Source organism: Puntigrus tetrazona, chromosome 20 (assembly GCF_018831695.1).
Source record: "Puntigrus tetrazona isolate hp1 chromosome 20, ASM1883169v1, whole genome shotgun sequence".
Classification (NCBI taxonomy): Eukaryota; Metazoa; Chordata; class Actinopteri; order Cypriniformes; family Cyprinidae; genus Puntigrus; species Puntigrus tetrazona.
The window spans coordinates 371,582-393,310 of NC_056718.1; the positions used below are offsets into that span (position 1 = coordinate 371,582).

General features: G+C 40.2%; 1 protein-coding gene across 20 annotated transcripts in view; it reads right to left on the minus strand.

Moving 5' to 3' along the window:
• Positions 1–21,729, minus strand: part of ptprk (protein tyrosine phosphatase receptor type K) — a 132,960-nt gene that overhangs the window by 75,644 nt on the left and 35,587 nt on the right. For all 20 annotated transcript variants that reach the window (XM_043218949.1, XM_043218931.1, XM_043218935.1 and 17 more), the window contains one exon: positions 10,443–10,714. In XM_043218949.1, the coding sequence (XP_043074884.1) occupies positions 10,443–10,714 (272 nt within the window). The remainder of the gene's footprint in view (positions 1–10,442; positions 10,715–21,729) is intronic.

Sequence of the window (21,729 nt, forward strand, 5' to 3'; positions counted from 1 at the left end):
TCTCTCTCTCTCTCTCTCTCTCTCTCTCTCTCTCTCTCTCTCTCTCTCTCTCTCTCTCTCTCTCTCTCTCTCTCTCTCTCTCTCTCTCTCTCTCTCTCTCTCTCTCTCTCTCTCTCTCTCTCTCTCTCTCTCTCTGTCTCTCTCTCTCTCTCTCTCTCTCTCTCTCTCTCTCTCTCTCTCTCTCTCTCTCTCTCTCTCTCTCTGTCTCTCTCTGTCTCTCTCTCTCTCTCTCTCTCTCTCTCTCTCTGTCTCTCTCTCTCTCTCTCTCTCTCTCTCTCTCTCTCTCTCTCTCTCTCTCTCTCTCTCTCTCTCTCTCTCTCTCTCTCTCTCTAAACCTTTGGTTTTCATACTAATGTATTATAAATAGGTTTCTATTTGAATATAATTAGCATGCCTGTTTGCTCTATATCAGTAACATCTGCAATATGTTTTTTTTATATTGTTATTTTAAAATAAAATAAAATTTTAGCTATCATAGAATTCCAAAAACAACAAACACAACTGTTTCCAATAAATTAGCATATTAGAATGATGTCCATGTCTTCCAAATGCTGTAGGAACCTGCGATATGTGTGTGTGTGTGTGTGTGTGTGTGTGTGTGTGTGTGTGTGTGTGTGTGTGTGTGTGTGTGTGTGTGTGTGTGTCTGAGTGGCTATCAGAGAAGACGACTCAAAGACCCAACAGTGTCTTAGCTGAGGAAGAGGCTTTGGCAAGAGTGAAAATTGCTGAGATGAAAAGAAGAGAAAAGAACACAGGATGGAAAAAATGAGGTGAGAAAAAAAAAGAAAGAGACGGAGGGAGATATTCTGGGCCTGGCGTGACATCCTGCACCCCAGCAATTATCCCATCAGCCCCGGACAAAAGCAGCTCTGAACTGGAGATGTGCTCGGCTAGACACTTTCAAAACCGTCAGCGGGCTGCCTGAACCTCCAGTCCACTTAAAACACCCGAATAATCAGGAGCTCCTGAATAATGAGTGTGAACAGCATGAAGCAGCAGACTCCGCTAATCGACTAGTTGACTTTCGTGACTAGATGTTGTGTGTTAAACCGCCTCTCGGCACACTGACATCTTACTCTCATTCTTTCTAAATGCAAGAGGCTCTTCGCTTAAATAAAAGAAAAGAACAAAATAACACAGTCTGACTTGGTTAATGTAGGTTCTATTTGACCCAATAATCACTTGCGGTTTTCCCTTCACCAAACGTTTCTGTAGTGCGCCTTCCACCCAAACGTCTTCTTACCCCTTAAGGTACAAAAGCTGTACCTTTTCAAAAAGTACATGTTTTGTACCATTTTGGTACATTAAAGGTACATACTTAAAGTGTATAACAGGTACAGAAGTGTACCTTTTAGAAAGGTACCGTCCCAGTGACAGCTTTTGTACCTCTATTTCTGAGAGGCATTATAACAGCCACTGTCTTCAACTTTATTACAAGTTACAGCACAAAATAAACACGTTGAAAGATACAGCACAACTTAGCAAAATAAATCACGTCTCATGACGTCGATGAAACAGCTTGAGAACAATGTCACATCTATTTAGTTGAGAGAGAAATGTAGTATAGGTTCATCCCCAACATCCAACAATAAACAGGAAAATATTCTTGTGCATTAAACCCAGTCTGCGATCTCCGTCGGTGTGTCACAAATATTTTAGTTCAAATAGCCTTTAAGTACATAAAGCAAAAGGTATATTTTATGTCTTTCTAGTCACCATTGTAGGTTCACTTAAACTGCGAATATTGCGCGTATTCACTTAATTAATACAAGATCTGAAAACACCACGATAAAGCACACCAGTGCTGTCACTGCTTGACATGTCGCGTCAAACACACGTGAACTGCTCACACACACACATGCAGACTGATGCAAACAGAATGCACAGATAAAACGGAAAACACAGCGGTGACATATTCAGATCAGGACTGCGCATGAAACACAAAGCTGTAGAAAGTCTGCGCTCTGTTTGCTTCCTTTTTAGTCTCAGTTTATTTGGAACAAGAATATGTGAAAAATCTAACATTGCCAAAAGTTATTAGTCATACGGCATAACCTTAAAGTGATAACGATGATCCATGTGCATCCACAGACATGCAGAAACGGATTAATGTAGCCACCAAAAACAGAAATGAACCGTTTGGTAGTTTTGAGGTTAAATCCGCTGTATTTCCAGGTTAAATCAGATATATTCATATATTTATGAGGAGATGCATGCTCAGTAGAGATCTCCACAGCTTGACAACTTTTTGGTGATATTGTTTTTAGACTTTTTTCAAGTTTTAAAAAGTTGAATTTCAAATTTTTAAATAAAACTTTAAGATAATTTATTCTGGGTTCAGATTTTTTTTTTTTTTTATTCCCTTCTAATTTAATATTTATTTTTAAATATGAGATGTGGCTCCCTCCTCAGAAAATACAAGGTCTCATTGAGGCTCTTAAACATTTCTGGAAGGTAATCTTGACTGAGACCTATTTATGTGTGTGTGTGTGTGTGTGTGTGTGTGTGTGTGTGTGTGTGTGTGTGTGTGTGTTTGCCCTGTCTCTGAGTTGACGGCAGATCGGTCTGGATGAGGAAGCCTGCAGCTTTGCTGTCAATCAGAACCCCATCGTAAAAACACTCACACACACATACACACACACACACACACACACACACACACACACACACATCACTAGCTGCAGACATCTATCACCCCACTCTTAAAGCACACACACACACACACACACAAGTGAAAGCAATGCACTTGCTGCATACTATATAAATCCTGCACGTGTGTTTAGATGTAGAGTATGAAGCTCAGAAAGCTAGCAGAGGTTTGTGTTCGTCTAAACATCCATTGCTCCCTCAGTCATCCATCATGTTTCTATTGAACACATAAATGACTCTTCAGAGCATTAAATTATGAAACATTGATTACATCTGAAGCCCTGCATGTACCACAATCAATATCGCTTAAGGCTGATGACTCACAACCCACACAGACACACAACACTCTCGGACCGAAGAGGAGGAACGTCATGATGAGAGACAGAGAGGGGGCTCTCCTTCAGGAAAGCCAGGCGTGAGAGTTGAACACAGGCTGACAGGCTGAAGGACGACCAATGAGAGCATGTGTTCAGTCCAGAGAGCAAACACAGAGTTCTAGCGCTTGTAGGTGGTTGCTAGGGTGTTGCTAGCTGGATGCAGGGGTGTAATGGCTGGTTGTTTTTAATGGTACCATTTTTTGTGATGTGGAAAACGTAGGCAGCATCGCAGAGTGCGGTCATAAAAGTAGAATTTGCACAGAATTTGGCAAGACTTTAAATTTGAAGATAATATACTCTGTATTGGATAATAAAGAACTTTTTATTAAAATGACTTAACACTTAAACGCCTGAAAACTTTACTTTATTTAAAATACATTTTGTTTTACTGCATTTTGTTAGTATTAGCTTAATAAATGAAATTTGACATTTTAAAGCTGTATTTTTAAAGCTACGGTCCATAAGTTCTGCCTCATTGTCACCATCTACGTCTGAAAACCAGAATCTCTCACCAAATATTAGTTCAATGACAACAATGCACTTAACATTAACATTTCCAGGTCAAACATTTCCAACTGAAACGCAACGGGGTCCAGGGTTTAAAATGAAATGAAATAAAATGAAGTGAATAAAATTGTAAAGTTTCCCGGTGAAGTAGCACTCTCCACGACAGAGACTCGTTCATGTCTTGAGCTCAATCCTAGTGTTGAAAGGGTTTGAGAGCATGGCTATAATCACTAGCACCGCTGATGTCTGGCTGTTAATTACAGTATACTGCTGAGAAAACTACAATTCAGATACACAGACAAAAACAAACACACATTCACAGTTTCCTCTTCCTGTTGGCATCATTTCACCACATACCGAGCTCGGTGCTCTCATCTCTTCACCTGTCAAGAGGCGCGCAACACACACACACACACACACACACACACACACACACACACACACATTTGCATTGGCTGCGCTGATCATTACCACAGCTCTGAGTAAACAATGAGAGCAGGGAAAAGCCTTATTGATGGCAATGTGATGCGTGGGGTGCGCTTTTTATTTATTTTTTTTATTTCAGGGCTCTGTCAGCGGGTGAAGAGCGATATGTCCTTCATCATTTGGAGAGACGCGCGGCGAAATGTTTTTCCTCCAGAATAGACGTCCTCCATTTCAGCCCCTCGCGTGCCCAGACTCCAGCGTAACCGCGGCCCATTAGGGGCAATATATTCCCGCTCGGCGAGCAGCAGATCTATCAGCCCAGCACTGGAGGACAGTTCATCTCTCTCCAGCAGTAATGTCTCAGTTTTGATTGTAATCTGTCAGCTCTGGCTCTCTGAGCTTTCGGAGATCACCCTGAAGCCGGTCTCTGAATGCTTCACCACGGATCCCCCGTCTCTCTCATCAGGACCGGAGGAAACGATAGAGATCAGACTTACAGTCTCTCAGTGACTGCTTCTAAACATGGCTCTGGAGGACTTCGACATGAGAAGCACTAAGAGTTCACATCGTATCAAGAGTTGTTTACGTCTCGTCACTATCTCCGCTAGCATTTCCAATAAACCGTTTTTACCTAATAAACTTCATGGTGACCCCAAAAACTAACTTACTTTCACAGAAAACATGTAGACTTCATTAGGTTTGGTCAGCAAAACTGTACGTAAACTTGTATGCAGTTTTAAAGTGATGTATAGTAAGCATACTAATAACAATGTGCTAGCATTATAGTTTCAATAGGAGACTTTTTTAGTTTTTTAGTTCATAAAAACATGATTTTGAGAGTAACAGTGTTAGTATTGAGTGCAAAACAATATATATGTATGTACATGTTAGTCTTTAGGTATACTGTTAAATGACAATTCTTCTAGCACACTAGCTTAAGAAAGTAAAAATGTGTTGTATATTCCCATTAAAATACGATTTTGATGTTTTATCCTGGAAGTATTCATAAGTTAGCAAAGAAAGCGTACGTCAATAGTTAAGGTCCTGGCACCAACATTTTCTCTTTTTTTAATATTTGTCATTTTTTCCTACCAAAACGCTTGTGAGATGACATGATATTTACGTATGATTTTTGACATTCAGTATACCACTTAAGTTTGGGTACTGTTGTTTATACTTGAAATATATCTAAATTAAATGAATGATTCACGCATTACAAATAGAAACTCCTCTTGCAGTTAGACTCGATGTTTTGTGCTAAGATCTCAAATGATATATTCTGGTAACGGCTTATAATAGAAGGCAGTGTGAATCAAGTCTGTTACAATACTCTCACACCTTAGAGGAATTGGCAACGAATCAGCCCAATCTGTCTGTGTTTCTGCGTGGGTTAATAACGCTGTGTACGAAAAAAGATCAGCTTGGATTCCACACGTGTGCTAAACTGACCCTGTTCCACCTCAAAGAGGAACATCAACTTTTATGAAATGAAAAATCAAAACATACATCTGGGCTAATGCGTGTGAAAAAAGGTATTTAACGAGCAAAAGAGAAAATACTAGCTCAGATTACTTTGACTGCTATTTTCATTGCATCTTGATTACAAGATTAGGCTAAATACGTTACGCTTTTCTGCATCGTATGATGTTTTACTCCAATATGTGCATCGAAAGCATCTTTTTATGTTTATTTTAACAGAAGAATGATGAATAAACTTCATTTCTGTAGCGCTGTTTTCACTAAAAGCGATGTATAAACCCGAGCCTCATCCGTGTGCGATCAGAGCCCGCAGTCAAGCACTTTACATCAGTGTGTAATCAGCCTAATGACTTTAACGGCATGCCATCATCTGGACAGACGCATCGAAACACACCAGAACACTTACAGAGGAAACGGTTACCAGCTAATATATAAGCATAGCATAGCCTTATTGTCATTACAACTACAACAACACTACAAAATGCTGTTGGAAAACGGCTGCGATGATTTATTACAAACCTCCCTTTTGTTTTCCATGAAGAAATGATGGGTCAGAACTTTCATTTCTTGGTGAAATCTTGTTAAAACACAGATAAAAGGTCTCTCACAGAGTTACTTAAACCTCCTTAAACTTCACAATGGCACGTCCGTGTGAAAAACGTACAAAACACCAGACTGTAAGCTGTGCTCAAGGCTATGGAAAGCCCCACGGTGACATCGATACGCACGTCTTTCTAACCTAGATGTACAAAACCTCGATGCGCAATGTTAAAAGACGCCAAAAAATGTCTTCAGTTACTTCAAGTTATTCAAAATTAAACACTGCTATAGTAAATTATTTCAGACATGCAGGTGCTTCGAAACGAGGACATTTACAGAGGACACACACACACACACACACACACACACAGTCTGTACACTAATCTGAGCACATATAAATTACTGCTACGCTGGACACAACATAAACCTGTGTGTTTGTGTGTGCTCTGACCTTGACTAAATGTGAGTTCTCAACACTATCACAAAACACCTCCAGACACACACACACACACACACACACACACACACACACACACACTGAGCTTTCCTCTAAATCACTCCCCTCACACCTTCTTCTGGACCCCTGAGGGACCTCCTCCCCGGAGGGATCTTGTTTTGGGAGAAGGTGAGAAATCAGCGTTCACACGGAGCTGTGAGATCTTCTTTAACCGATGACTCCAGGAGCTGCTCAAAACCATCTCCACCAAAAGTTACTGAACTGAATTACTATTGGCAATAATGACAAGATGCTAATTATTTAAAGTTAAAAGTATTTCAACCATGAAAAGCATGCTTTTAAATCATGAACGTAAGAACGAATCTAATGTAAACGTCCAGACAAGTTCAAATGAACCAGAAACCAGCCTGACTACACAGGTCTTCATTACCGTCTTTTACACACAAAATATTTACTTGTCACACAGTTTCTAAAAGCTGTCACTCAAACAGCAGAATCTATAAAAACCAGACACACAGTTTGTAACACACACAAATCCAGCAAAAAAGGCGTTTGCAAATGTTTGCTTTTGAGATGTGTCTGTGATATTTTGAATGCAGTGCTTCATTTTTCATTTTGTGTGGGCAGTTCTTTATTTGTGTGTAAAGTTTTGAAATAAAGCAAAAGTTCTGCATGTGTGCAAGCAGCTGAAAAAAAAAACTGTAATATGATCTGTGAACTAATAGTTCGGTTAAACGCAGTTTACATAAAATTCTAGAGTTGGTGAGAATACCTTGAAAAAGAAAAGATGTTTCATGGATTCGTGGAATTGTTTAGATATGAAGCACATCATAACACTAGAAACATAATGCTTATTACTTCTCCTACAGTGCACGAGTGATCAATGATCAGCGAGGAAACATGCAACTTCTTAACTGAACACCTCTAATGTGTCGGCGAACACCTCTAAGGCTTTAGTTAACAGCCATATCAACAGTAAAACCCAACAAATCCAGATTCTTTATCTTTTTGTCAGCGAGCAGTTAATTAATTAGTCAATTAGCTAGACGCTTTAGGGTTAAAACACACACACACACACACACACGCACATCTCTACTGATGACACACATTTCTGTTCGTGTCCTCAAAGAAGATTATTGAAGAACACATCACAAGCCAGAGAAACCACAAAGGAGCGTGAATGTAACTTGGCTTAGAAGAAATTAAAACAAGAAAAACAACTTCTTCTCTCAAGTTTAACAGTATTCAATCATTCACGAGAACTGAAGGATGACCAAAGGAACACGTGCGATGCTTTAACTCATTCCCTTTGACAGCATTAATGACGCTCGCGCTCCTCGAACGCTTCAGTTCTGTGCTCTGGCGTGATTTCTGACAATCTGACATCAAATAATGAAAAGAAACTGAGGGCAGGTGTCCAGCTCATTAAGCGAGTCCGTTTGACGCGGTGACTAACGATCTGATCGGGGGGATGAAGACACCCTCGGGAGATATCGGAGGAAAAAACAAAAATGAAATGAATCAGGGCTTAAGCTAAAATAAACTGGACTCCAGCAACAAATTTGACTCATCAGTGCCTAATTAAAGAGGACAAGAAATAACAAGCCCACACCAGGCTTAAGAGATGGACTGAGAGAGAGAGAGAGAGAGAGAGAGAGAGAGAGAGAGAAAGGGACGTAACATGCCTGGACTCATTAGAAGGGACACGTCTCCGGGGGGTTTGGAGGGGCAGCAGGTGGAAACACTATACTGTGAGAAATCAAATCGAGACATGAAGAAACAAGCCCCTCTGATCCATTAGCTCGTCTCGGAAATATCATGCAATATTAATCACAACAGTGTCTCCCTGCGCCGCAATCCTCCGAGCGTGACATGTAATGTGTTCAGGCGGCCAGCAGAGGCGTCTATCTCACGCTCCCCGCAGGTGTGTTTACATTTAGGGCTGATGAAGCAAACAGACGACTAAAGCTCAACTACTGCACCTTAAACCTGCGGAAAGACCAGAAGAACAACCGTTTGATATCCCGTCTCTCAACCAGAAAGACAGACAGCAGAGCGAGACAGAGGGGAGATCAGTCAGGACTCCCAATTAGTCTGAACACAGACGGAGGCTTTCAGTATTCACTGTCACACACACGCACACACACACACACACACACACACACACGCACACACACGCACACGCACGGCAAACACCGACACATACACACCCACATCCACCACTGATTAAAACAAGAGAGAAGAGACTGATTATCCTAGTGGTTGTATTCAGTAGATGAAATATTACTTTCGAAGCTATTGTACTGAAAAACAAAACGTCCCGTGAAAGAGCTCCGCTACTGAGAGCCGTTACTGCCATCACTGGAAGCGTCTGGTGAGTTTGACAGAACTACTAAAGAAACCTCTACGTTCTCATAAATCAACCGGTCTACAGGAATTCCACACACAAGCAAAACATCCATTGTGATTTTGTTCCTCATACTTTTGTTCAGAGGGCTTGACGGCAGAAATATGTCCCCACACAGAGTTTAAGAGTTACGACAGTGCCTCTCTGCTGCTGCTGTAAATGTCAGTCTGCCGTTAGTATCTTTGCATCTCTTTGAGCTGATCAGATAAACATATCTTGTTGAAAGAGTGCATTAGTGTCTATTTTAAGTCATTCTGCAGATTTTGAAGTATTTTTAATATTTGCACAGTGCCCATGAATGACATAATAGAGTAAAAAAAAAGATCTATATGAATGCACTGCTTTAAGTTTGTTGCTGTGGAGTGTGTGTGTGGTGTAGGTATACACTATACATCAGGAAGACAAAATGTCCCTACAAAAGGTCCCCATGAGGAAACAACCGTATAAATCATACAGAAATATGTTTTTGGTTGTTATATGGTTATATATAGAAACAATATTTTAGTTTTATATATTACACAGTATAGTTTATATATATATACAGTATATATATATATATATATATATATATATATATATATATATATATATATATATATATATATATATATATATATATATATATATATATATATATATATATATATATATATATATATATATATATATATATATATATATATATATATATATATATATATATATATATATATATATATATATATATCTCATATAACGTGTCTTTAAAGTGAAAGTAGCCTTATCACCTGACCTGAAAAGCGTGTGCTGATTCGCTAAAATGGACTTACTGGCTTCAGTTCAAAAACAAGGGTGGTTGTTTGCTTCTTCAGTAAAATGTGAACTCGCAATGCCTTGAAAGTGGACAACAATGGCTTTTTTGAGCGTGTAGGGTTCAGATTGCACTATATTTAAGGGATAATGTACATCCAGCAATAACAACGAATGCACACACATTTCTAACAGTTTAACAGTTAAGTGTTTAGTCATTTAAGAGTTTAGTGTATCATTACATCATTTGTGGTAGCTGGCTTATTGCTACAAATGATGTCTCAGCTGTTAAACATGAGGTCCTGATAAAAAAACGTGAAATATTTTGAATGGATAGTTTCAACAAAAGCATATACCATCAACAACCAGTAAGATCTGTCTTTAAAGTCCACGTGAACTGAATGTTTGTGACCATTTTTTCTTCTGCATTGTGACATACTACAGAAAGAAACTGAATATTGAATGAGGAAATTAGAGGACGTCGCTTGTTTTTTCAACTTTTAAAGTGATTGGATGTAGTAAAGATAATTATGATGATGATTATGATGATAATGATGATGGTGGTGGTGGTGATGATAGATTAAAGATTAAGAAAGCAATTTTTGTTTTTATTGGACTGACTTGCACAAATTCGCGAACAAAAATAGCAATGTGAGCTAACAAAATTTTGTCAGTCGATTTTGATTCCATGCCGACTTTAAAAGTTTGTAAATAAATGCAGAAGATATTTTAGCTTCCAGAATCCGACTGATTCATTCTGTAGAAAACAAACATGTACTGCATCTTTTGATTGGATGAACGATTGGCATACCTGATATTCATTGGGCCAAAATGTGCTGACAGCAAGCTCCGCCTTCATCCAGCCTTTGCCTGTGCAGGAAGTGACATTCCAGATGGGATTGGCCAGCGGCCCTTTATTGACCTTCACCAGGATGTTGAGCGTCCCGGGACTGGAACCGTCGGGGCAGTACAGAAGATAGTTGAAGTCGATGCAGTGAGTGTCATTTTCTTTCATCACGGGCAGCTGCAAGCGAGCCTTTTCTCCGTAATCATGCTGAGAGGTGTCCACCATCATGTACGAGCCTAGAGGGCAGCAAGAACCCAGAGAGAAAACACAGGTGAGCTGGGATTATGAGCTCTTTTACAAACACTAGTGAGCTGCTTTCTGTCTACTCCCTACATAGGCAGCATCCTCACCAAAATAGAGCTTTGTTAGTGTGACTGGATTTTATGGAGTTTTAGGTTAGAAGGGCTGGGACGATAAATCGATGCATCGCTATTTGCGGATCGATACTGAGATTTAGAGAATGCACAGCAATTCTCTCTCGAATCAATCATGTGCTTAGTTTTTTTTCCCAAACTTTATGAATGATTATTTTAGGTACTAGTGATGCATGTAAAAGGAATCAGAAGCAAGCAGAAATACAGTGGTTTTTAAAGCCTCAGTGCCCTCTGCTGTTGAAAACTAAAATCTCTGAATCAATGCAGAATAATTTCTCGATTTGCGATGCACCTACGTAGTGTCACACCCCTAGAGGTTAGCATGCTACAATATGAATAAAGCATATTTATAGTCAACATTTCCCATGTTTTTCCAGTTGCATTCTGGGATCAACGATTGAATTTTTTTCACTTTATGCATGCGATTTTCTCTTTCTGAGCTTCTGAAATATTCCCAAAACGAACTAAATTGAGGGCTTGTACTGAATCAGCTGCCCAGCTCTAGGTTTTGAAAACAAAAACAAAGAGTAAAACTACACCAAGGAATATATAAAATGCTGAGCGAAACCCATTTGCTAAAAACCAAGTGAGGAAAACAAACAGTTTGAGAAGTCACGAGGGATTCCAGCAGGAATGCACCGAGATATAAACTCCCGGTGTTTCTGAAGTTCAGAATCAAAGACTCACTCATACACTTGGCAGTAGGCCGTGTGCTGATTACGGAACGCTTTTATAATCACTCCACTGGAGAAACGGTTCCACGCTATCGGCCAAGACGCACAGGCCCATATAGGATCTGGTTCCAGTTCTTTAAGCATGTGATTGCACTGAGAGGAAACCGTTTCAAATCTCAAACGCCCAGAGGATGGACATCAGGCGGAGAGAGGACAGACTTCACCACCATTTGTCCAAATGAGCATACATCTGTTCATCTGTCTCTCAGCGGCCAGGAAGAGAGATGACCAGCTCTCTCTCTCTGATCCCCATCTTCTGTCAGAGATAAAGTCTACATGAAACCCACCCTCTTTACTGCCTAAACAAACGCCCCTGGCCATGCTGTGTGCTCTCCATCAGCTGCGTGTTATTCCAGATTCAGACTCTTTCAAGTGTAATAACTTTCTGTCTCTGAAAGGACTTTTTCCCCCTGATGTAACCATTGGTCATGTGGGTGGGGAAAAATAATCTTGCATAAAACATGAAGCCCTGACTCTCAGCTGCACTCAAGGCCATTGTAAAAAGCTGATAAACACATACGGACATTTATGAAACAAAACATCTCAGTAAGATATAAGTAAATCAGTAAAAAAAAAAATAATAATAATAATTCTTTACTTTTGAACTTACTATTTTCTACATTCTATGTGTCACAGTTTCTGCAAAAATATTGGGCACTATAATGTTTTCAACATTGATATTAATCAGAAATGTTTCTTGAGCAGTAAATCATCATATTACACTGATTTCTGAAGGATCATGTGACACTGAAGACTGCAATCAATTTCTTTTTACAAGATTACAATACAAACAATCCGGACCATCGGGATTGGCCAAATTGGCCAAGACCTGCTAGCAACCCTCCAATTGATATCTATCTCCTGATTTTACTGCTAAAAAAACCCCAAAAAACAAAAAGTACTTAGTTCACACAGGATTCTCTAAACGTATACAAAAATGCAAAGAATGTGCTGATTGGTTGTATCAACACCTGCTTTTCCTTGATTTCCATAACATTTCCATAACACTTTCATCGCTTTCAAAAAATGAATTACTTATTTTAACAATACAAAAAAATAAACGCTGCAGTGGTCATAGATATTACTAAACAATGTGTAAATGAACACACTGACACGTCAACCAATGCAATACAGCCAAGCCCAGCACACATTATTGTAGTGACAAACACAGAATAAAAACAAGTACAATAAAAAGAACTGGATGCCAAAAAAATAAAGGTTTGCAAAAATTTTGATAGAGCTGGGATTGTGCGACTCCTGATTGAGGTTGAAATCGTCTTTTATTTCCTGAAGCAAAATAAAAATAACATGGCTTGGCAATCAATAAGTTTAGATAAAATGTTCTTCTGGCATTCAAAAATAAATTAAATGTGTGTAAAAATCCTCTCCGTTCAATCCCCTTGCCTCTGTTCTCTGCGGCGCCACTCCTAGCAACAATAATTACAGCCATTTCAAGAGCAAAATAACTTAAGACACGCTTTTTTTAGCGTTAAATAATAGCGCAAATGCCAGTAATTTGACGAGGGCAAATGTTGCTAAGTAGTGTTGACTAATTCATTTGAATACTCTCCCCCTATAAATTCTGCGTCTGCAAAAGAAACTCCTACAAATGCATATTCAATAAGGTCAAGCACAAGAATAACAGTGTCCATGCCTTTTCAGAGCTAATTCGTCGTCTGTCGGTACTATTGACAGTTTGCACTGGCCTCAAAAGGCATAGCTCACTCTAAAATTAAAAATTTGCTTTAAATATTTAGACCGTCCAAGATGTATGTGACTAGTCTTCTTCAGTAGAACAGCAAAGCAGTTTTCTAGGGCGAAACCGTGGTTCTTGGTGATGCGTAAAATGGCTCCTGATGATATTTTACGATGCGAAACAATCGATCTTGCTAAACAATGTGGTAGTTTTACTATGCATGTCTTCCACTGTGTTGTATGGCTTATTTTTTTCAAAACAATCAAAGAAAAAAAAGATTGCAATGACCTGAATATTGAGTCTGACTTTATCCATTAGTTAGTGCCCGCTCACTTTCGCCCAGGCTTGCAAAAAAATAAAATTCTGCCTACAACGCTGCTGCTGTTTTTTTGTAATAATACACATGCTTATTATTAAACAAATATACAACTGCATGTGTATGGATTTCTTCATGAATATTTATGATTTTCTGTAAAGGAAAACTAGCACAGTTACGGAGAAAATTACTGGGCTGAGACAAACAATTATGCAGCAAATATTAGAGGGCGAAATGACACCACTGACCAATTGTAATCATGTCTCGCACGTGTTATGATCTAAATACAGCCTGTGTAAACAGGAAGTTAACCTATGAGCTCGGGTAAGTGAACTTGCGGCAGGATTTCAGAGCGGTTCTGAGTGCTGCAGTAATTGAATTGACTCGCGGGGAAAGCGTGCCGCTCACAGCGAGATGTTAATGGCTGCAGGTGAGAACAGCGGTGTGGATGTCAGAAGGTGTGTGTGTCCCGCAGTTTCCTCTATAAACGCCCGTTGGGTAAACACTCGTTTCTCACACAGGCTCCAGGCAGCTCCAAAGGTCAAAGGTCGTTCGCATGAACTAAACGGCGCATCCAGATGGCACTAGCGTTCAGCCAAGAGTTACTGGCAGAAAATGAAACGGGGTTCATGAGCGATTTTTGATTTATGTAAGCGCTTCCTTATGAACATGTGCCGGAGAGTTAGGAGAAGGTTTGTGTGAACTGCTCATTAATCACTTCGGTGCAAAATGAAGAAGAAAACAACGAGAGCGATGGAGGAGAGACGACAGAAGGCTCGACATATTAAACGAGCGGGTTTGGCCGGCTCTCAAAGCCACCAGAACGCACGAACACGAGTTCAGATCCACAAAGCTCAGATCTGAGGCTGGTTTAGAGAGTACAGAGCTGTGGTTTATGTTAGTATGCTGCCCAACACTGGACAGAGAACTAAACCGCCACACCACTAATTACACCCGCTTCAACTCTCTGTTCAACAGACCTCAAACCTCACAGCTCAGGCTGAATCTGCTCTCCAAGCTCTGCTCCAGACTACATAACCCGCACGTCTTCACGGGCAACAGCAACACTACCAAAGCTAACAGCGCAATACTTGCAATTAAAAACTTGCAAAGGCGTTTGGTGAAAGAAGGTTCTTTTCCGAGTGCAGCACACATGAAGTGGTCAACGTGGTGTCAATGTAAGACAAATTCACTCACGAAATATCTTTGCGGATATCATGCGTGAAATATGAAGGCGGATCTTGCATCAGCTTTGACTGTATGACTAAACATATGCTATGTCCAATCCTGCTCCTGGAGATCGACTTTCCTGCAAGGTTCAGCTCCAACTCTAATCAAATACACCTGAAGTAACGGATTGAGGTCTTCAAGATCGCTTGAAAAATGAAAGAACCTGAACTCTGCAGGACAGTCGATCTCCAGAAGCAGAATAAGGCAGCCCTGTCCTATATGTTATGGATTCATATGAGAAAAAAATTAAATACCATCATGCAAACATCAAATATTAAACACTGTAGTAGTTTTTCCATTGTTTTTAAAAGCAAAATCACATTGAAGACTATGCTATCTTTGATGCACTTCCAACTAATTGTTGGAAAAAATTGCAATTTTTTTTATTTAAAGCCACAATTGCTCTATTTAAAAGTAATAAAATCATGGCAAAACACTGCATGCAACTTCATCAATAAAAATCAGGGGGGGGTGGATTGCTAAGCTCTAACAGTGCACGCTAAAACTACTGTTTAATAATGTTTTTCATAATGCATTATTGCATTAATTAGAACAGGTACATACAAAATAAAAATAAAAAATAGAATGTGTTTGACAACTGATTGCTTGTTCATTACACCGCTGAAGTTACATGAATATTCATATTTTCCTTCAACGAACAGCTGGATGGCTTGCCCATTGTTTTCCCAGGTTTGCAAGTGAAGGTTTTGCCACTGGACCACTGGCCTGCATTAAAACAGTTTATTTTGTAAGGTTCACTGCAGGTTCACCACTGAAAGCTATCTGAGAAACCGTTTTACCGTCAGTCCTTCTGCAGGAGCACTACTGTCACTCCACAGAGAGTTTGATTGGACAACAATCTGCTTACGTCGCAGAAACGATGTCATTAGTACCGTTTCCACAGAAATGTGCATACAGTATCTGTTGAAGTACACTGGCCCACAGATGACCACAAAGCTAATAAACATGGACAAAAAGTCACAAAACCCCAATCTCATGGGTCTTCGTTCAGATTGCGAGCTTAAAAAGATTCACACACAGTGGAAAATAGGGCAGTGCTTTCAGAAAGTCCACAACAGCATTTACAATAACAAAAAAACACATTATTTCTCTCAAAATCGAATTCAATAAGGCGCTGCAAAATAACAACAGAACACACCCATTTCAGTTTGATCTGCTGCTCATTTCACATGTGCTGAGTGGTGTTTTCTTAAATACCAGCTCTCACTGTGGTGTAAAGCCAAAGCTCAGAATTTATGTACGGTCTGATCCTCAAGCTGCAACTTGACAACTTACACTATAAATGTGAAATAAACACATGGGTACTCGTGGAACTGCGTAGCCTCCATTGCTTCTGTCCAAACCACGTTTTCCTTCAGTGAGGGGAAAAACACTGAGTTTAGGGCAGACGGTTCGCAGCTCCTCTTCAACAGAGCGATACCGTCACGAGGGGTGACCAACCAGGGGTGAGGCTAATCTCCCCATCATTCTAATGGTCACTGTTTTTCAGGTGCAAAACACGTTACAAACATTACCACAAGAAAAGCGATACACTGAACTAAGACAATTATTTTTTACCTGCTGGAGTGAGCTGGTAATGTGCTGCTTCTAAGAACTAGGTCCTGCTCGGGACCAGCAAATTACCAGCTTAAACAATCTCAGGACCAGCAGCCATTCTTCAAAACATATCTAACCAGAATATGCCGTTTTATTTTTTCAACAGGGTACTTCTTTGAATCAAGAGGCGGAGACTATTTAATCAAAGAGAGAAAAAGAGACAGAACGAGAGAAGGAAACTAACAGTCATGACATCAACTATTGATGGTTTGATGTAAAACAGATCTCCGTGTCTTGTTCCAGAGGGTGTAGGAGTTCAGTGTGAGCACAGAGAGCAAATCCTCAGTCGATGTGAAATGTGCAGCGCATTAGTGTGTTCAGAGGTCTGATGTTCGAGTCACTCCTCTGTGGAATCAGAGCATGACTGAGCAGAAAAAAAAACACACACACATTCTTGTTACACACTTCTACAGAATGCAGCCTCGACCTGTGCCAAAACCACACGCGGACACACCCAGAGCAATCAGAAACACTCCACAGAGGCCAATCTACACTTTTATAGCAGTTGATTTTGTTCCTTGGAGTTAACTTAGAATTCCACTAAAGTTAGTCAAGGTTCTTACGCAAATACAGATCCTTTAAGATTTCTAAATATGTAAACCATGGCTGTGTAGATGTAGTTCAAACTAGCTTCAAGACAAAACTTGAAGAACAATTTATTTAAACGCACATTTGCTGCGCTGACGCTGATTGTCAGCGCGCTCTCATGTATTATTGCGGATTACATTCACAGCAATTTCTCTGAGATTCACTTCACTTCAATTCTGCATTCTGTAGTTCTACAGGGGCTCCATTAGACTAGTTGACTCCACCGAATGACCAAAGGCACAGCTTAAACGAGATCTGTTATCTCTCAACATTCAGAGAGGAAACAGACCTGTCAAACACATCCTATCTGAGCTCTCTTTGATTGCTCATGAAATGTGAATAACTGAAATGGGCTGTTGGGTTTTTGGCAGTGATGTAAAATGCAGGCATTCACATTCAGATCCCTGCCGCTCTGGCCCCGGAGCTCATCTGCTGCTCAGAGAGGAATCGCTCAACCTTCAGCGGGGTGTGAGGAAAAAAACCCTACAAATGAAATGCATTCATAATGAGTCATTCTGTGGCATTAAACGCAGCGTTAATGACCGTTTACCGTAAAACCAGGGTTAACGCTATTACAGTAAAATGTGGTAACCAGTCATGAAAACACACATGCTTCTCATACTGACTGAAGGTGACTGTGCACTGATTTCGCAGCAGTAATTGAACTAGCATTTTTGGCAGAAACTACATTTTTGCAAATGTGAGGAATCACACAGGATTGAAATGAACAGTAGCCATTATCTAAACAAGGATAATGAAGTAGATGAGAGTCGTCAGCGGCTATCGAAAAAATTTCAGTCTAGCATTGACACTGTCACAACACCCTCAACAAGATGGCTGACAGAAGACACTCAAGATGGCTGTCACACTTCCCACAAGCCTAACGCGACCGCTCCGCGCTAACAGCCGGATCGCAAACTGCCTACGCCACCTCTGCAGCACTCAAACGCATCAGTCCGAACGGCTCGGCTTCTTTAAAAGAGCTCTCATTTTACAGGCCAGTGGAAAGGCCGGTGCGGTGCGCTCTCCTTCATAGCAGTGACCCACATTAACAGGAACGCTCCCTTTTGTCAAGCAAACACTAGCCAGGAGATGTAGAGCGGAAAGCTCTGTCACTGCACTCAAACGCTCGTCCTTCCCGACGATCTTCAAACGCTCACAGAAGCTCAATCCTCTCAAAAGCACTTAACCAGTCGTTCAAAGCCACAAACGCTGCAAACCAGGTACAAGAGTTTGGAGAACGCAACGGTTTTGTAGTTTCAAAGGCTTAAAAATTGACATTTCTTGTCCGAAGCTAAATTAATTAAGTTACAAATACCAAACAATGTGGCCTTACATCAAGTTCCTTCTAGCCATGTGTCCTTAAAATAATCTTACATAATTATGAATCATATTTAGTTCAATTCTGCTGTTTATCACTTATGAGGGACCTGTATTTATAGATAATCACTGCTACAGTCAACATATCTTAGATCATCTTGCTTTGAATAAATCATAGCCAATGTAATTAAGAAGCTACTGCCTCCTTAAGTAGGAATGTCTATAAATATCTTTCTTTTTTCAAGTTCCCTTTTTTCAAGTTTAGAAATGTTCATATAAACACACTTTAATAGGAGAGCTTTAGGCCTGATCTTAATTTGTTGGAATAAACCAATTGATTTAGGTATATTCAGCGGTATCAAAAAATTTTTCTGACTTGAACAAAACCAGTTAATGCACGTTCAATACAGTGAAACAAGATGCAACAGACAGAGATATATGTCTGATGTAGACTATTGAAAACCAAAAGAGATCTTGCACATTCTCACCAATATGCTCCACTGTCATATTATCCTATCATAAGCACGTGAGATGGCCAATACACAATATGACCCGGGGAGCAGTCGGGGGTTCGGTGCCTTGCTCAAGGGTCTCACCTCAGTCATGGTACTGAAGGTGGAGAAAGCGCTGGTTGTAATAACTGGACTCGACTGTTAGGCCACAACTGCCCCTACTTTACTTAATAACTACTTACTATAGACGTGCATTGACAAATTTTAAAAAGGCGTAAAGAGTTATTTTTGCGCTTGACCTTATTGAACATGCATTGACCAATACACAAGATCGTCTACAGGTAGTCAGCCACTTTCCCCCAAGCGATCATCCGACTGCATTGTAGACGCAGTTAATCAAAGTAGCTGTTTTAAAATCGTTTCCCATAAAACCGCTGAAGATATGGACTCCAAGCTCTGCGTAGGACGTGCAGAACATGACAGTAAAATAAAGCAGAGTGCAGGGTGTATAAGGGAGTGCTGGGAGAAACGGCATTTATACGCTCAGGTCAGGGTTGTGTGTGCACTGCAGCAACCTTCATTCCTTTCAAAGCCATTTGGACAATATCATCAGAGCAAACACTCGTCCTGTGGAAGCGGGAGCTCAGCACAGGCAGCGGCCATGACTTGCTGGAGATTCAGGTGCGTTTCAAGCGGCATAAAATTATGCATACCAATCCATAAGTGCCCTCAGCTGACTAAGATGTCCCAATTCATAAAGTGAGGCCTCTACAGGAACACCACTCAACTACTTTTTTTGATGTTTATGATAGCAGAGGGGCATGAGAACTTGTCTTTTAGTAAAATGATTATTAAAGAAGATGAAAAACTGCCATTTCTTTCAGCATTTACTTTTTTAAAATTAAAGTCCATCGAGTCAAATCTTTTCAAAAAACAGCGTTCAAGTAGATGCAATGCCACTGAACATCAGTAAAAAACAAATCAGGAGGTGGATCGCATGAGCTTCAATGACTTTGTGCATTACAGCTTCGTGCATTTCTGCTGTCGGCTATGTTGCCTTAAATCACTAACCGTCATAGAAAAGGAGCAACTTCCGGTTGCTTTTACTGCGAAATACTATCAGTGTGAACACCCCTTCCGGCAGAATGATACAAAAAACAAAAGTGGCATCTAATGTGTCTGTGCTAATCCACCATAACCAAAATCCAAATGTATCCCTGTAGGTGTAGAGAATCCTCTCCAGGCCTTGTGCTCACTTACTGTTACAATGAGTCACTCAGCCACACCGTCCAAACGACTCCCTCAAGGACAGAGACATCATCCCATGCAGCTAGCGTCACTTAATGTTTGCAATTACGGGAAAAACACATCACGCAACTATGTTTGCATCACGTTATACAAATGTTCTGTTTGCAGCGAGTGAACGAATGGACCATAATGAACCTCGAGCACATCACCTAGTAATGAACCAATATGAACTAATGATCATTTTTAGTCCACATCTGTCTTCTGCCTATCTCTTTGTCTTCCCCCTTTCCAGACTCCTGTTTTCCAGTCGTTTTATCCACAGTTCTGTCTCTTTCTGTCCATCCCACTGTCTCTTTCACTTTCCATTCTTCTCTCTTTAGCAGTCTCTTTTTATCCACATTGTATTTTTCTGTCCATTTCTTTCTTTTCCCTTCCATCCTTCTCTTATTACATTGATCGTTCTGTCCATATTTATATATTTTTTGTCCATTTCTGTATTCTGTTTCCTCATTTTTTCTTCTTGTTCTGTTGTCCACATTTCCACATGTCCACTCTGTCCATCCCTCTGTCTTGCTCTGTTTATCCTTCTATCCTCATTTCTGTTGTCCCTGTCCACCATTTAGCCCACTTTTATCTTATCTGTCCATCTCCTTCTTTTCCCTTTCCATCCTTCTCTTTTCAGTGTCTATTATTTTTTCCATATTATCCCGTTCCCGTCTTTTCCTGTTTATTTTGTTTCCACATTTCTTATTTCTGTCCATCTCTGCATTTCTTTCCCTCTTTTATCTCGTTTTCCTCTCAATTTCCGTCTCCTTTCCTGTTTATCTTTGCGTCCACATTTCAGTCTTTCTGTCCATATTTATGTCTTTCCATTCCACTTTTTGTCAAAATTTCTGTCTCTTGCCCAGTCCATCCATCTCAGATTTTTTTCCCCGTTTTTCCTCTCTTTCGATCCATCCTTGTATTTCCTTTTCGTCGTTATCTTGTCCCCTTTTATCTTTCTATGCACATTTCTGTTGTTCCAGTCCATCACTGTCTCATTCTTCTGTCCATTCCCCTGTCCGCATTTGTCTTTTCCTGTCTATTTTATAGACGTTTCTCTCTTTCCGGCTATATTTCTGTCCACTCTTCTGTCATTCCTGTCCATCTTTTTTTGTCTTTTTCTTATTTCTAGCCTTCTCTCTTTTGTCCACCTTTCTGTCTCCCCGTCTCTGCGCTTTTCCGCAGAAGAAACACTTCTGTTGATTGTCTGATATTCAAATGAAGACACGTAAACATCCCACTTTTCAGATGAGAGACGCGTCCTCTAAACGATGTTCTGAAGTGAGAGACCGCGGCCCACGAGGCCAGCTGTACACACAAACACACCGGCAATCTCGCAGAGAAATGAACCTTTATGAACGCATGTCTTCTACATGCACTGAATATGACAACATATCCAACCATTGAATTAATTTGCTCAAACGTGTTAGTGAACCGAGAGCCTCGAGCAAGATGCAACAGCTATTAACATAAAACTTGCAACACTGTTCTCCTTCAGGTCCTCTTCCAGGACTGACGACCTTCTCTGTTCTCCTGCCTTGATTAATAACTTAATATCTTATTAATTAGGGAATTTAGCTGAGAGTGAAATGCTTTAATTTCCCTGAGCAGAATCTCCTGTCTGAAAACGAGTG